This window comes from Artibeus jamaicensis, unplaced genomic scaffold (genome assembly GCF_021234435.1).
Source record: "Artibeus jamaicensis isolate MK-2021 breed Jamaican fruit bat unplaced genomic scaffold, CSHL_Jam_final scaffold_1964, whole genome shotgun sequence".
NCBI classification, from domain to species: Eukaryota; Metazoa; Chordata; class Mammalia; order Chiroptera; family Phyllostomidae; genus Artibeus; species Artibeus jamaicensis.
The window spans coordinates 69334157-69349366 of NW_026522030.1; the positions used below are offsets into that span (position 1 = coordinate 69334157).

At 40.4% G+C, this 15210-nt stretch overlaps 1 protein-coding gene and 1 pseudogene across 5 annotated transcripts in view; one reads left to right on the top strand and one right to left on the bottom strand.

Moving 5' to 3' along the window:
- Window positions 1-15210, top strand: part of SLC35D2 (solute carrier family 35 member D2) — a 60139-nt gene that overhangs the window by 20790 nt on the left and 24139 nt on the right. For all 5 annotated transcript variants that reach the window (XM_053656319.1, XM_053656323.1, XM_053656320.1 and 2 more), the window contains 3 exons: window positions 6323-6390; window positions 12364-12435; window positions 13281-13349. In XM_053656319.1, coding sequence (XP_053512294.1) covers window positions 6323-6390; window positions 12364-12435; window positions 13281-13349 — 209 coding nt within the window. The remainder of the gene's footprint in view (window positions 1-6322; window positions 6391-12363; window positions 12436-13280; window positions 13350-15210) is intronic.
- On the bottom strand, window positions 8187-8497 carry LOC119047822 (ATP synthase subunit g, mitochondrial-like; annotated as a pseudogene).

The window sequence follows — 15210 nt, forward strand, 5'->3', positions numbered from 1 at the left end:
GAGAATTGAACCTGCAACTTTTAGTGTGTGGGATGATGCTCCAACCAACTGAGCCACCCATCCAGGGCCCTTTTCACTGAAAAAAAATTTTATTTACGCTTAGAGAGAAGGAAATGGAGGGAGAGAGAGAGAGAAACATTGATGTGAAAGAGAAACATTGAACAGTTGCCTCTGGCACACTTTCCCATGCAGGCACCTGGCCCGCAACCAGGCATATGCTCTCACTGGGAATCGAACCGGTGACCTTTCTGTTTGTGGGACGATGCCCATCCCACTGAGCCACAACAGTCAGGGCCGCTTTATATTTTTTAATGCCCATTTGGATATCCTCTTTTGTGAAGTGCTTGTTTAAGACTTTTGTCCATTTTTCTATTGAGTGGAGGTTTTTTCTTACTGATTTGTAAAAAAATATTTTAACGATAGTCCTTTTGTTACTTATATACAGTATCACAAGTAAATTTTTTCTCTTTGTTGCATATCTTATTTTCTTGATGATGTATTCTTTATCATGTAAAGAAATCTTAATTTTAAAATCCCTAATTTTATCAGTATTTTCCTCTATTATTAATCTCTTTTTGCTTATTTAGATAATTCTACTCTGAGGCAATAAAGATATTTTTCTAGATAAATAGTATACAGATTTTCAGAATTAGGTTTTTAATCTGCTTGGAGATGAGTTTTGTGGATGGTGTGAGGTAATGGTCCAATTTCATTTTTTTCTTACATGGGCACTCGGTTGTCACAGACTCAGCTGGAAAATCTGTCCTTAATATCGTGCTATTGTCATTCACATGCACAAGTCTGTTTCCAGGCTCTGCCTGCTTTTTCATTTGTCTATCTGTGTTTTCTGCACTGTCACCATACAATCTTAATTTCTGTAGTTGTAGGAAAAGTCTTGTTATCTGGGAGTGTTGCAGAATGGACCTGTGGTGGGGAGGACAAGATACTGTTACCCATGGGATGCCTCCCCCAAGGTCCCTCTGCACTAGGTTCCCCTTGCCCGCCATCCTTAGGAACTCTTGCTCTCAATGCCAGAGTTTAGTAAAAAGGAAAGAACTATTTATTCAAAAATTATACAGGTTTAGGATAATGACAGAATGTCACCATTAAAAATCCCAAAGTCCCTTAAAACACCCACAAATACACATAATCCCTCCTTCCTCCCTTTATCCAACCAGGTGAGTAAGGGGTTCCATTTCTCAGGAAAAAACAGAAGTTCGTAGATCAGCTAGACTCCTGGTTCTTCCCAGTAATCCGTGCTCGACTGGTAGGCCTCCTGCGGTTCCCAGCACCAGCAGTTGTGTTGCCACGATCTTTAGTTCTTAATCTGAAACCACGTGGCACCTTCTCATGGCCTACCAGCAGGAGTCGTTTCACCCCTTTCCTTCCTCACTGTTTCTGCATTCTTCCAGATGACTAAGGGAGAGCCCTGCATGGCTGCTACATCCTGCTTTCCTGCTTCCTAAACCTTATGGTAAAGGGAGCCCCAAAAACCACCTAGTTAGAAGCCATATGGCTGCCAAGCCTGGGTTTAAATCCCAGAACGAATCTTCCTCTGCATCCCCATTTCCGACTCCTCCCACAGTCGGCTACACCTGCCAGCACTCCCACAGTTTTCAGCTTTTCTGGGCTACCATAGTTAGGCTGGGCAGGTGCGGCCCCACAGTGGGAGAGAACCACAGGTGCTGTAAAGGGGAGCTGCTCCCATTTACATCATGGATCGAAGTCACGCCCATCTCCCTGGGTCGAAGCTGCACCACAGCTACTTAACATATCTGTGAAGCTAGGCAACCACTATAGATATGCAAAATAACCATTTTTGCATATCAGGTGTGAAGTTGGCCAGCTGTCCATACGTGAAATAATTCTCAAAGGCCCTGCTCCATGTGTCCCATCCCCCAGTCCAGACTTGGGGGGGGATATCATATATTTTCATAATTTCCTGGACACCCCAAGTTCAGGACCTATTAAAAACCCCTCTTTGGGCAGGCCTGGCTGCACCTTGTTACAGTAGAACAAGTCTTTCCTTCCTTGTTCTTAGTGTTTCACATTTCTATATAAATATTGGAAGCAGCTTGTCGGGCTTCAGAAAAATAACCTTTTGGGATTTTGATTGGGATTGGATGGAAGTTGTAAGTCAGTTTGGAATGCACTGACATTTTTAAAGTATTGAATCTTTCAATGAATGAACATAATATATATACACCTTCTTAGTCAAATTTAATCATTTTCTTTGCAGAGTTCTAATGTTTTTGTTAGATTTATTCTGAGGTACTTCTTTATTTTATCTCATTGTTTTGCTATGACTGTATCTTTTAAAAAATATTTTATTTATTTATTTTTAGAGGGAGGGGAAGGGAAAGAGAAAGAGAGAGAGAAAAACATCCATGTGTATTTGCCTCTCATGTATCCCCTACTGGGGCCCTGGCCTGCAACCCAGGCATGTTCCCGGACTGGGAATCGAACTGGTGACCCTTTTTGCTTCACAGGTCCATGCTCAATCCACTGAGCTACACCAGCCAGGGCTGAATGTATCTTTTAAGAATATATTATTTGGAAAATATTAAAGGGCATACTTTTATATTGCTTTTATACTGCAAAAGTATAACCTATTAATCACAATTTATTTGTAGTTTCTTTTAGAAATATTTACATTCACAATCAGGTACTCTAAAAAGTGACAATATTGTTTCATTCTTTTTAACATACTTTTATTTCTTTTATTTGCTTTATCTATAATATAAGACCTCTAATACAGGGTTAATAGAAATGGTTAATACTGGGCATCTTTGTTCTCTGTGGAAAAGCTTTTAACAATTCACCATTAATTAAGTTTTTTGCTCTTTTTTTCTTTAAGTTTTATTTAATTTTAGAGAGGGGAAGTGAGGGAGAAAGAAAGGGAGGGACCATTGATGTGTGAGAGAAACATCAGTGGGTTGCCTGTTGCAGCCCCCAACACGGGTCCTGACTGGAATTAAACCTGCAAGTTTTTGGTTTGTGGGACGATGCCCAACCCATTGAGCCACACTTGTCAGGGCTGCTGTTGGTTTTTGTAGATACTTTTAGCTGTGATATCTTTTGCTGCATAAGCTAACTTAGTGACTTAAAGCAATAATCACTGCCTGACTGGTGAGGCACAGGTGGTTGGGTGTCCTTCCACAAAGCTCTGGGTCGCTGCTTTCATTCCTGGTTGGGGCATATGCCTGGGTTTTGGGTTCAGTCCCCAGTCAGTTGGGGCATGAACAGGAGGCTGCTGATCGATGTTTCTCTCCTTCTCTTGCCTTATCTTTCAAAATATGTAATAGAAAAAAAAAACCCAGTTCTCGTTTAATTATTTCTCAGTTACTGTGAAATTCAGGAAGGAATTCAGGAAGGTCTCAAGTAGGCAGTTCTGGCTAGAGTCCCATACAGTTGCAGACAGATGGTGTCAGAGCTGAAACAATGATCGGGGTGGGGTTGGTTAGTGCAGCTGGGGGCTGGTCGTGTATCTCAGGCCTTTCCATGTGGTCATCCATCTAAACTAGGTTGGGGCTTTTTACAAATGGCAGGCTCAGGTCGTCATCGTAATGGTTACATGCTGGCTGAAGTCTTCAAGGGTGAGAGTATTCCAGCAAGGAGGCGCCAAACTGCGTTGCTCGTTATGCCCTAGCCTTAGAGGTTGCATAGCATCATTGCATTTGTACATTATTCGTTAAATAGCCCCGCCCAATTTTAAGAGGAAGGGATGTAGACCCTACCTCTGGATGGAAGGAAGTGTCAAAGTCACATTTTAAGAGCACGTGGAATGGGAGATACTGTTACAGCCTTCATCTCTGTAGATTTGATTATTTCTCTCCGTGTTTCCGCCAGGCATTTTGCTTTGTTTTATTTATCTTGAGGCTGTATCCTTAGGTGCCAAAAAATTTACCTAGTTATATCTTTCTGGTGATGTAAAGTGTTTAATTACATGAAGTGGATCACTTCTGCTTCAGTTCTTTTGGTGTTACCCTGGAAATTACAATAGGCATAACTAGCTTATCAAACTAAAGGTGATTAATACCTGTGCTGTGCCTCTCAGCAGTGCCGGGCCTTTCACCGTGTATCTCTCCTCGCAGTGTATGTGCTTGTGTCGGCAGATACTTTAATATGTACTCTACCTTTATTTAAATTTCACAATATACTTTATTTTCTTTTAAAAAAATCTACCAATGTTTATTCATATTGTCAACGTAACAAACAGTCAAACCTGTAGAGAATTTTTGTGTCTATTTGAGTCAAAGTGATGCCAGGTGCTGGGAAGGAGAAGCTCAGGAGAATGGCAGTCTTGCACTTTATTTTTTACATTACAATTAAAAGAGGAGGCGGAAGTGGGTTACGTGAAATCTACCGGTGATTAGGGAGGGGGGAAGAAGCAAAGTGGGGAAACCCCTGGGATTGGATAAAAAGTAAAATGATAGATACATCTTTACACAGGCGGGTGCAGGATAGGTAATAGTCAACAGTTAACATGATAACAGTAACAGTGAGGGGATCCGTGGTCTCCCTGTGGTGCGGAGCCTGTGCTTTGAGGGGTCCAGAAAGAGGAGACTAGACATTGCAAAGGCGTGCTATCGTAGATACAAAAAGACGACAGGCTCAGCTAAGGTAAAGATGGACTCTGTTAGGGAAACATACCAGCCTAGCACATGATTACCTGCCATGAACTGTTTTTAGTTAATAAGTTTTCATTTCAGACCAGCCTTTGTGGTTACTTTAGCTCTCTTGAGTTTGTAAGGTCACCCACCGCACAGGCCTCCCCGGGACTGTTGCTTTTAGTGTGTGGCCCCCTTTCTTACACAGTATTTACCCAGGTATTTACTACTTCCTTTGCTTTTCTCTCCCATTTTATCTCACTCTTCACATTTGCCTCCTGATTGAAGCACCTGCTTCAGAATTTACGGCTGGTGATGAAGTCCAGTGGTTTTCATTTGTCTGAAAAAGCCTAAATTTTTCCTTTGTGGTTGAAAAAAGTCTTTTTGGCAGAATTTTGAAGATGAAATTTTGCTGTCCTCTGGCTTCTATTGTTTCTCTCTGGGTTTGTGTTCTCTCTTTAAGTTTTGCCCTGGGAATTCCTATTTTTCCTGTTCTTTTGTGCTTTTATGAAGGTTTTATATGCTATTTTATCAAGCATTTTAATTACTTTCAGCAGCGGGATTAGCATAAATAATTTAGCTCGCTGTTACCAGAAACTACAAGCCAGTATGTTTTTATTTTGAATTATTTATGGAAATGAAGGCAACTGATTCTTTTCAGTGCCTCTAACGTTGTATTATCACCAGCTGTGTTATCGTTGCGTCTGCTGTAGGCAGCCACCCTGCACGGCTGTTGGTGAATGCAGGCTGGGGTCCTGGTCTCTTCCCCTCTCTTCCTCAAATCTTTCTTGTGCAGATCTCCTCATAATAGAGTTCTATAATGTTTTTAGCACATGATAAATAATACTTATTATACTTAATAATACTTAATAATAATGCTTATTATTTCAGAACCCGTCAAAGGGTACCTTATCTGACTTACATGCTTAGCGCCTTTTTAGAGGAAAAAGAAATGTTAAACTCACCTTGATTGCTATGGACTATTATGTCAGTTAAAAAGTTCTTAAAAGTTATCATATGGAAAAGGATACATATATTTTTTTCACTTAAGGAAGACTAGGCCTTACATTTTGTTTCTTCAGTATGTTCTGAACTGTATACCTCTTGACAGTCTGAACAGAATTCAGGAGCTCAGAGCTCAGTAAACCTAATTCAAGGACAGAGTGAGAGTGTGCCTTGCTTGACTTACGTAGATAATTATTTTGGCTTTTAAGACAAAGTAACTTGAAAGTAATGTGGCTGGTATGCATATCTTTTTGAACGGGTCACCAGTCTTGTGACATTCCAGTGAGATGTTGTCCAACTTTGCCTTTGTCCAGAAGAGTGCATATATGCGCGGAATACAGAAGTTTGCACAACTTTTTACAGCCTTTTGAACTTCATGCATGAACTGTAACTCATCCTTAACTCACCAAGAGAGGTCCGTGTCCAGAGGCTTCTTTTAGGAGCATAGTCTGTTAATGTGGACAAGGTCAAGATTTCTGTTTCTGTCCAGCTGCCCCATGAATATGGGTATCAGCGCCCACCTAGCTATTTGGATCCCATGGAGAATGTGTGCATGTGTTCTGGATTCTGCACAGTTCACATTCATGGCAGAGAAAAGAACTCAGAAGCATTTGCTTACTACTGGGGTGTGAATGTCACCATTTTTATATATGAAGGAAAGTATGTTATTGGAATTCTAACCAAATATTCTTTCTTTTTTATTGAAGCTGTTTCCCCTGCCTCTCCTCTACGTTGGAAACCACATAAGTGGATTATCGAGCACAAGTAGATTAAGGTAGAGTGCCGGGTGGAGAAGGGTCCCCTGGAGCCTCTTCGCTTGTTTGCTTCTAATGGTACAAAGGCCACGTTTGATTTTTCAAGATATTGCTTGGGCTACATATACAACACAATGATATTTAATAATCTGTAAAATAAGATAGAGTTCTGGGTTTAATTTGTTAGTGCTTTTAGAAATGTTAAAAGCCTGTTTTTTTCTTTCTCTCTTTTTTTTTATGTTCAAGTCTGCCCATAGAAAGTGAACTCTCTTGGAATCAAGATACAGAGAGGGCGATTTATTCAAAAAGAACCATCTATATCAATATGGTTCTGTGTAACTTTTGGTTTTATCACAGTTTTATAAAAGCAGAAACATTCTGTCAGGTTTGGTACAGAGGAAAAGAAATAACAGACATGATTTCAACTGTGTGCTATATACTTCTGAAATTTGCCTTTAAACTTATTTCAGGGTCCTTTCATTGACTATGTTTGTTAAAAGTCACTGTAAAATATAAAAATGGAAGTGTAGAAAGACCCAGCCACCCTATAAAGTAGGAAACTTGGTGTGAAATATGTAGCTTAATGAACATACGTCAGTCACGAATCTTGTGACAAAGATGTAAAGAATGAAGTTTGTACAAAGGGTGACAACAGTGGAAAAGGGTGAGTGGAATATTGGCCTGTAGAAGGTGGATGGGAAGGAGAAGGACATGTGCAGTGGAGAAGTGTGAAATTTGGCCAGTGGCCTTTCTCTTGTTTAGAAAGGAAAGGACAGGTGTGGTTATGAAAAAAAAATGAAATACTGTTTTCAGTTACACATTTTAGTTGATTTGTTGTTGTCTTCTGAGATCAAGGCAACCATTTTTCCTTAATGGCCTCAGATGCGTTTTAAAGCTTCCCGTGGAGGATGTTATTGCTGTGCTAACACGTACCCTCTCGAGCTCTCTGACCTCTCCTGTGGGCGGTGCCCTCGGTCAGCGACGACGGCTGGCCGCCTCTCACCCTGGGGGTCTCTGCCTCCCATATGAGGGTTTCTTTTCTTTTTAGTGACCCTAGTGGAAACGTCTTTTTAAAAAAAACCTTTAATTTGTTGGGCTAACGCTGGTTCATAACTGTGTAAATTTCATACATACAACTTTATAATATGACGTCTATGTGTTCTGTTGTGCACTTACCAGCTGGTGTCTGGCTCCCACCCCTCACCCTGTATCTGACCACCTCCCCTCTGTGTCCTCCCCTTACTCTCCACCCCACCTCTGGTCACCACGGTTCTGTTGTCTGTATCTGTGAGTTGTTTTCTATTTTAGATTTTATTTATTAAATTTAGAGAGACAGGAACGGAGGGAGACAGAGAGGGAGAGAAACATCAGTCGGTTACCTTTCACACGCTCCCATCCAAGGACCCAGCCCACAACCCTGGCGTGTGCCCGGACCTGGAATTGAACTGGCAACCTAAAGCTTTGTGGGATGACACCCGACCAGCTGAGCCACACCTGTCAGGGCCACACGCAGGAGCCGTTCGTTTGTTTTGTTTCTTCATTTGTTGCTTTTTGGTCTTATATTGTATAAATGCGAAACCATATGGCTCTGGTCTTTTTCCATCTGACTTACTTCACTTAAGATTTCTCCATGTTGTTGCAAGTGGCAGTATTTTATCTTTTTTTTAAGGTTTAGTATTATTTCATTGTGTATATGTACCACATATTCTGTTTTTTTAAACATCTTTTTTTTAATTCAAATACCATTCCGATCACTCATGGTCCAAGAACATTCAAATAATAAACCAAAAAGAAAATAGATGTTAAAGACTGATCTTCAAACATAGCCAATGATACCATGCTTGCCTATGATCTCGCTGATGTAAAACCAGATCCACACCTCAGTGGCCACTAAACCATTCAGCACAGCTTCCTAAACTGTGAGCTGTTGGAAGCTACCAGTTTGAGCACTGTTGACTATTTTTTTTTCAAGCTCTGAATAGCTGCTGGGATCTCAGCAAGGGCTGGAGGAAGCAGGTCAACCTTGGCACAGTGCCAAAATGTGGCCAATGGAGGTTTTGAGTAAGTCACAGCAGCAGTTACCAGCACTGGGGCCTTCTCTGCGAGGTTGTGAACAAACTGGGCCATGGTTGCAGCATGGAAATGCTGCGGCCCTGCTGGCCAGCTGAATGTCACCCCTTGAAAGCTGTACCGCATAGACTTACCCAGTCTTCTGTCAAAGGACATTAGATCGTATCCATGTTTTGGCTATTATAAATGATATTGCAATAAACACAGGAGCATATAAGTATTTATGAAGAGGTGTCATCATTTTTTTCAGTAGATATCCAGAAGAGGGATTGTTGGGTCACATGGTAGCTCTACTTTTAATTTTGTGAGGAACCTCCATACTGTACCACACAGGTGGCAAACACAGGGCCTGTGGGCCAAATCCGGCCCCCCACCTTGTTTTATCCGGCCCGGCACCTTGTTTCAACCTGGTGGCAGTGCCGAGCTCCTTGACCCTGGTGAAGGAGTAGGTACACTGATACAGCCCTGAAATTACATTCGGCCCTTTGAAGGCAGCCTCGAGGCTGATGTGGCCCCTGGTGAAAATGAGTTTGACACCCCTGCTGTACCAGTTTACATTCCCACCAGCAGAAAGGAGTCTTCCCAACAAATGGTGCTCAAAGAGTTGGACCTCACACAAAAAACCGAATCTAGGCACAGGCCTTACTTCTTTCACAAAAATTAACTTGAAAATGATGATACACCTAAATGTAAAATGTAAACTAAAAAGCTTCTGGAAAAAAACTTAGGAGAAAATCTAGATGACCTTGGGTTTGACAATGAGTTTTTAGATACAACAGGAAAAGCACAACCCATGAAAGAAAAAAGTGAAAGCAGAACTTCATTAAAATTTAAAGCATCTGCCCTGGCTGGTGTAGCTCAGTGGACTGAGCGCAGACTGTGAACCAAAGGGTCGCCAGTTTGATTCCCAGTCAGGGCACATGCCTGAGTTGCAGGCCAGGTTCCCAGTGGGCGCATGGGAGAGGCAACCACACGTTGATGTTTCTCTCCTTCTCTTTCTCCCTCCCTTCCCCTCTGTCTAAATATAACAATAAATAAAATCTTTTTTAAAAAGTTAAAAAAAATGTAAAGCATCTGCTCCCAAAGACTATGTTAAGAGAATGAAAAGATAAGCCACAGACTGAGAGAAAATATTTGCAAACACATATCTGATAAAAGACTTTTTTTATCAAGCAGATGAAAATTTATGAATTCATAAGAATAAAAAACAAACAAACAACTTTCATTGGTTACCAATGAAGATGACAAAACACTGTTATTTCTTTGAACATTTATAGATGATTCTCTCTTAACCTGCCTTTCCTAGGTGAAATGGTGAAAATTTATATTTATTGAAGAAGTTTATACAATAAATACAGAAGGGGTAATATAGTTAGAAAACCACCCTATTACACCTTGTAGTGAAATAATGGGTCTAGATAATCATCATCAATGGATACTAAACCCATTAGGTGAAAAATGGATGTTCACTTGTCCCAACATCATACGTTCAAAAGACCATCCTTTCCCTGTTGCACTGTCTTGGCACCCTTGTTGAAAATAATTGACCGTTATTGTAAGTATTTTCTTTTTCTCTCGCTCTCTCTTTTTCTTTCCTTCTTTCTATTTTAGATTTTATTTATTTATTTTTAGAGAGAAGGGAAGGGAAGGAGAATGAGAGGGAGAGAAACATCACTGTGTGGTTGCATCTCATGGGCCCCCTACTGGGGACCTGGCCTGAAACCTAGACACGTGCTTTGACTGGGACTCCAACTGGTGCTCCTTTGCTTTGCAAGCCAGCACTCAATCCACTGAGCTATACCAGTCAGGGTGAATTTTGTTCTTTTCGATGCTATCATAAGTGGAATTGTTTTAATTTTTTTGGCTTGCTTATTGCTAATGAATGTAAATACAACTAATTTTTGAATATTCATTTGTTTCCTGCATACTTCCCTAATTCCTATTAATTGCAATAATTTGTATAAACGTTTACTGCCATTTATTTATTTATTTATTTGAGAGAGCGGGAAGGTAGGGAGAGGAGCATCGATGTGGGAGACAAACATCAGTGTGATAGAGAATCACTGGTTGCCTCTTCTTGCACATGCCCTTCCGTGACTGAACCCAAAACCCAGTTGTGTGCCCTGATTCGGAATTGAATCAGCACCTGTCACTTGAGGGATGATGCCCAACCAACTGAGACACTCTGGTCAGGGCTGTAATGATTTTTAAATGAGTTCCTTAGGCTTTTCTATATATGTCATCTGCAAATAAAGGTAACTTTATGTCTTCCTTTCCAAACTGTAGGCTTTCTTTCCTCCCTTGCTTAATTGCCTCGTCTAGAACCTCCAGTACAATGGTGAATAGACTTAGTGGTGAGCGAGAACCTCCTGGTCCTATTCTTGGTCTTAGGAGGGAAAAATCAAACTTTTGATCACTAAGTATACCTTACCTGCTTTTAAAAGGCACTATCTAAAAGTACTTTTTAAAGTTAATTGAAAGTAACAAGACTTTTAGTTGACTGCTTTGACAAAAGCAATTCAAACCAGTCTCAAATCTTTTTTTTTATTTTAAGCTGTTTATTAAGAAACAAAAGACTCAGAAAGAACCTTTGACCCTCCGTACTTTCTTGCCCAAGAGATTAAGCTCTCATAAGAAATCTTTCAGTGTGAACAAAGTTCCTGAAAATCCTTCCCACACTTGGTCTCTGGCTGTAGTGCCACTGCTAACGCAGAATCTCTCCTTGGGTCTCCGGGCCGGTCCAGAGGAGCTGGCCACTCCCGCTCTGGGTTGTGGTTCTGACTTTCCTTTCCAAGGCCACCATCCTCTGAGGGTCCCGTCTGGAAGCAGGGGGAGGGGGCTGTCCCGGCCCCTGCAGTCCGTTGGCTGTGCACTGAGCTGTGTCCTGGAGTCTCTGGGTTTTCAGAGTCGGTGGGAGTGTTTTTAAAGCACTGAGTGTAACCTCATTACATAAAGTTTTGGAGGAGAAATCACTGGTAATTCTGTCCGCTAGCACACTTTTAAATGTCCATTTTTAGTGTTTTTAAAAGACATACAGAGCATACTTGGTTAGAGTTGTAGGCTCTACATGATTTTTTATATTCCCTGTTTTCTTTAATATTTTCTAGTAGTGGTAAAATTATCACATATAATGTTTCCTCAGTGTGTTTATCGTAATTTATTTAGTCATTGCTTTGTTGTCTGACATTTTGTTGTTTCTGGTGTTTTTCCCAAAGATACTACTGCAGAGAACACTTTTGTACACATGGTTTTTTCTTTTCTTTGGATGATTACCTAGGATAAGTTTCCCAACAAGAAGTAGTTAGGCCGAGGGTTAGGCCCATTTAATGACTCTTGATGTATAACCCCAATCTGTTTTGCCAAAGGGTATATTGGTTCACCTTGTACACTAGTTTAGCACAACAATTTTGTAGTAGTTGGATATTCTATTGTTTTAAATAACTAATAGGTGAAAATGACTAAACTTATTTAATTTCCCATTTTTTAATTATTTAACGTGATTTATTAGTAGTATATATGAGAATTAGGTCAATTCCTCATATTTAATTTGGAAAATTAGTGCCTTAATTAAAAATGTGAAAACAACAGAACAAACAAGCAAACAGAATAAAAACCAAGACACTGAAATAGAGAACAAGTGGGCAGCGACCACAGGGGAGAGGGAAGGGAACTTAAGGGGAAAAATGGAGAGGGATTTTGAGGAACAAGTATGAAAGACACAGGGATGAGGACTGGGGGGGGGATGGGAGGGAGGGGGGAGACCAGGCGGGGGGGGGGGGTGGGATGGGAGAAATAGACAAAAAAAAACTGTACTTGAAAAATAACTAAATAAAAAATATATACATATATATATATAAAATGTGAAACACGTTAGAGTTTCTTTTGGTGCCTGATGTTACTCTTCTTGACTCTTTTGCTGACAGCCTGCCGATGTTCACTGTGCTCAGGAAATTCACCATCCCACTCACTTTACTCCTGGAAACCATCGTTCTCGGGTGATTTCTGTTTTGCCTCCATTCCTCTGATGTCCTGTTCCCCCTTTCCCGCATATTTTTACCCAGCAAATTCTCGACATCTTGTCTTCTTTCCAAATAGTTGATTTGAATTGCTAGTATTAGGACAAGTAGTTTGTTATCTTAAAAATAGTCTCCTGTTTCCATAATACCCTATGAACTTAATGAGTAATTTTTTATTGTAATTTTACATTAGACAAATAATACATGTTTGTGGTAGAAATTTATTTTAAAAAATAGTAACCCCCAAACAGATGTAAATCTGTTTCCTGAGCCAGATGGAATATACATTGATTTTGAAATGCAGAGGAAAATTGTCTGTGTGTATATATATGGGCTAGGAGGGGAGACACTCAGGGAAATCCATTCTGATGCAGTGATTATGATGTAATATGAGAATAAGTTTGTTTTTGTAATGTTGGGTTAGAAATTTTTCATAAGGATGCTCAGGCTGGCATTCATAAAGGTAATACCTGATTTTGCTGTGAAGGTTATTTGGGAAGGAAGTTTGGATGATGGCCCAGTTTTATCTTAATCTTTGGATACTTGATATAAGTATTACCAACTAGACCAGCAGCAGGAGAACAGAGAAATGCATTTATAATTAGATTAAGGTGGTTCTTAAGAAGCAGTAAATTTGCTCAGAATTACTGATCTACTTACAAATGCTTTTAATGCTTTCTCTAGGTAAAGCATTATTCATTCAATTTTAGCTATAAAACTGTTGACAATTCAGTTTGTTTTAAAAATATGTTCTATATATTCTTTTACTCTCCTTTTCTGTGGACTGTCTGTCTCTCATCTGCTCATCCGTGTATTCATTACAGGAAACAGTACTCCATGAACATCATTGTCAGTGTCTTTGCCATTGTTCTCGGTGCAGTGGTAGCAGCTGGGTAAGATCTTCTTTGGATAGTTTCAGCTCAATAACTCCTTTGTGTGTTTGACAACAGGCCCAGCCTTGTCCTCATTTTTTGTTTTCCCTCTGGCTGCCATTGAACTGAGCAGCCAAGGGGCAATCTGGTGTTTGGGAACCTCCCTGGTGTTCTGTGAAAGTCAAACTGGACGTTTCTGAGAACATATAAAGAGAGCATTATAAGATGTTAGTACAGTATTTCTTCATAAAAAAGAAATGAACTGTTTACTTTTATTACTGAATATTGGTCTTCAGTATAAAAATTTTACTTGAAAACTTCTTAGGCATTTGATTAAGAAGAGGAACAGATTTACTAAGTACATACCGACTAGAATGCTGATTTGTTTTGTCATCCTGTGATGCCTTAGAAGTCAGTATTTCCAAGGCACAATACTCTCATGAAATGTCTTGTGATATTTGGGACAGGAGCCAACAATACCAGTGCATGACAACTACCTTACTCACTGATATGCAAGAGCAAGCATGAGAACTCTGAGTCTGCATTCGAAAGCAGGTGCTCAGACTCCTATCTTTTATAGCATGGTTACATGCTATATATCTGCTATATATCTTTTATATATGGTTACAGCATGTGGGCAGTTACAGTACCTAAGTTTAGAAATTAGTCCTGCCTCTGCTCTTTCTCAGCCTGCCTGTGCCTATGAAGTAAAGATTATAATAGAAAAGAAAAACCTGCTTGAATGAAGGGAAGAAAGAAAAAGTTAGAGGAATTTTAGTTAAACTAGTGACCTTAACTCATTTAGAAAGGAGAGTTCTGGATCATTACTTGCGAGTTAAATAAGGGCGAGGGCTGCAGTGCCAGAATGTCTGGGATCTCATTCCAGCTGTCGCGCCTACTAGCTCTATGAGCCGGGACAAGCTATTCAACCTCCCTGGGCCCAGTTATTTCAGCAGTACTGTAGAAATTAGAATAGCATCCACCTAATAGGTTCCTTGTGAGAAGTAAATGAGGTAATAATAAACTAGGGTTTACACTAGTGCATGGCCAAGGTCAACAAAATTGTCCTGAGTGTTTACTGTGTGCCAGGCATCATTCTGGGTGCTGGGGAATCCATCAGTTAACAAAACAGATGAGAATCCTTGCCTTCATAGAGCTTCCATTTTAGTTGGTAGACAGACAATAACCTAAAGAAATATACTTTAAAAATATGGCACACCAAATGGTGACAAAGACCAGATTTATTATTTATGTTTTCACGTGTATCTCGCTCCTTCCCAGTCCTGGCTGAGGCGGAGGTCGGTTCCTCAGAAGCTGCGCCCTGGTGTCAGCACTGTGTTCCCTCCCTGTGGAAGGGAGTGTGCCGTTCACTCCCAGGCAGTGAACAGCAGCACTGAGAGCCTGTGTTAGTCGTGAAGACTTTTGCTCAAACAAAATCAGATGAGTAAAATAGCTAAAAAAGGGAGGTGCTCTGTTGTAAGTTCTCTGCCCTCACAACACTCTGGGGATCTCTCCTGGGCAGCCTCTCTCTGCTACGTTTCTTCGAGCTTAATTTGAAAACCATTGACTTAGAGCCTGTTGAAGACCTTTACAAAAAAATGGTTTATAAACACGTCTGTAAGTCTTTGGTGAAGAATGGCACTTCAGGAGCTCTATGTGTGTATAAGCACATTCTAGAACCAGTTAGTAGAAATTCAGCTTATTTAACATATGTGATACTCTAATGAGCTGGAAGGGTAGCTGGTTTTACCTCAGAGCCAGCTTGGAATAGTAATTCTTAACTTGCCCCTTGAATGGAGAACATCCTGGTGGGTGACGAGTACAGTTTTTAGCTGTAGGCCAGCTGAGACCCCACCCTTCTCTTCTCTCACAGAAATGAACT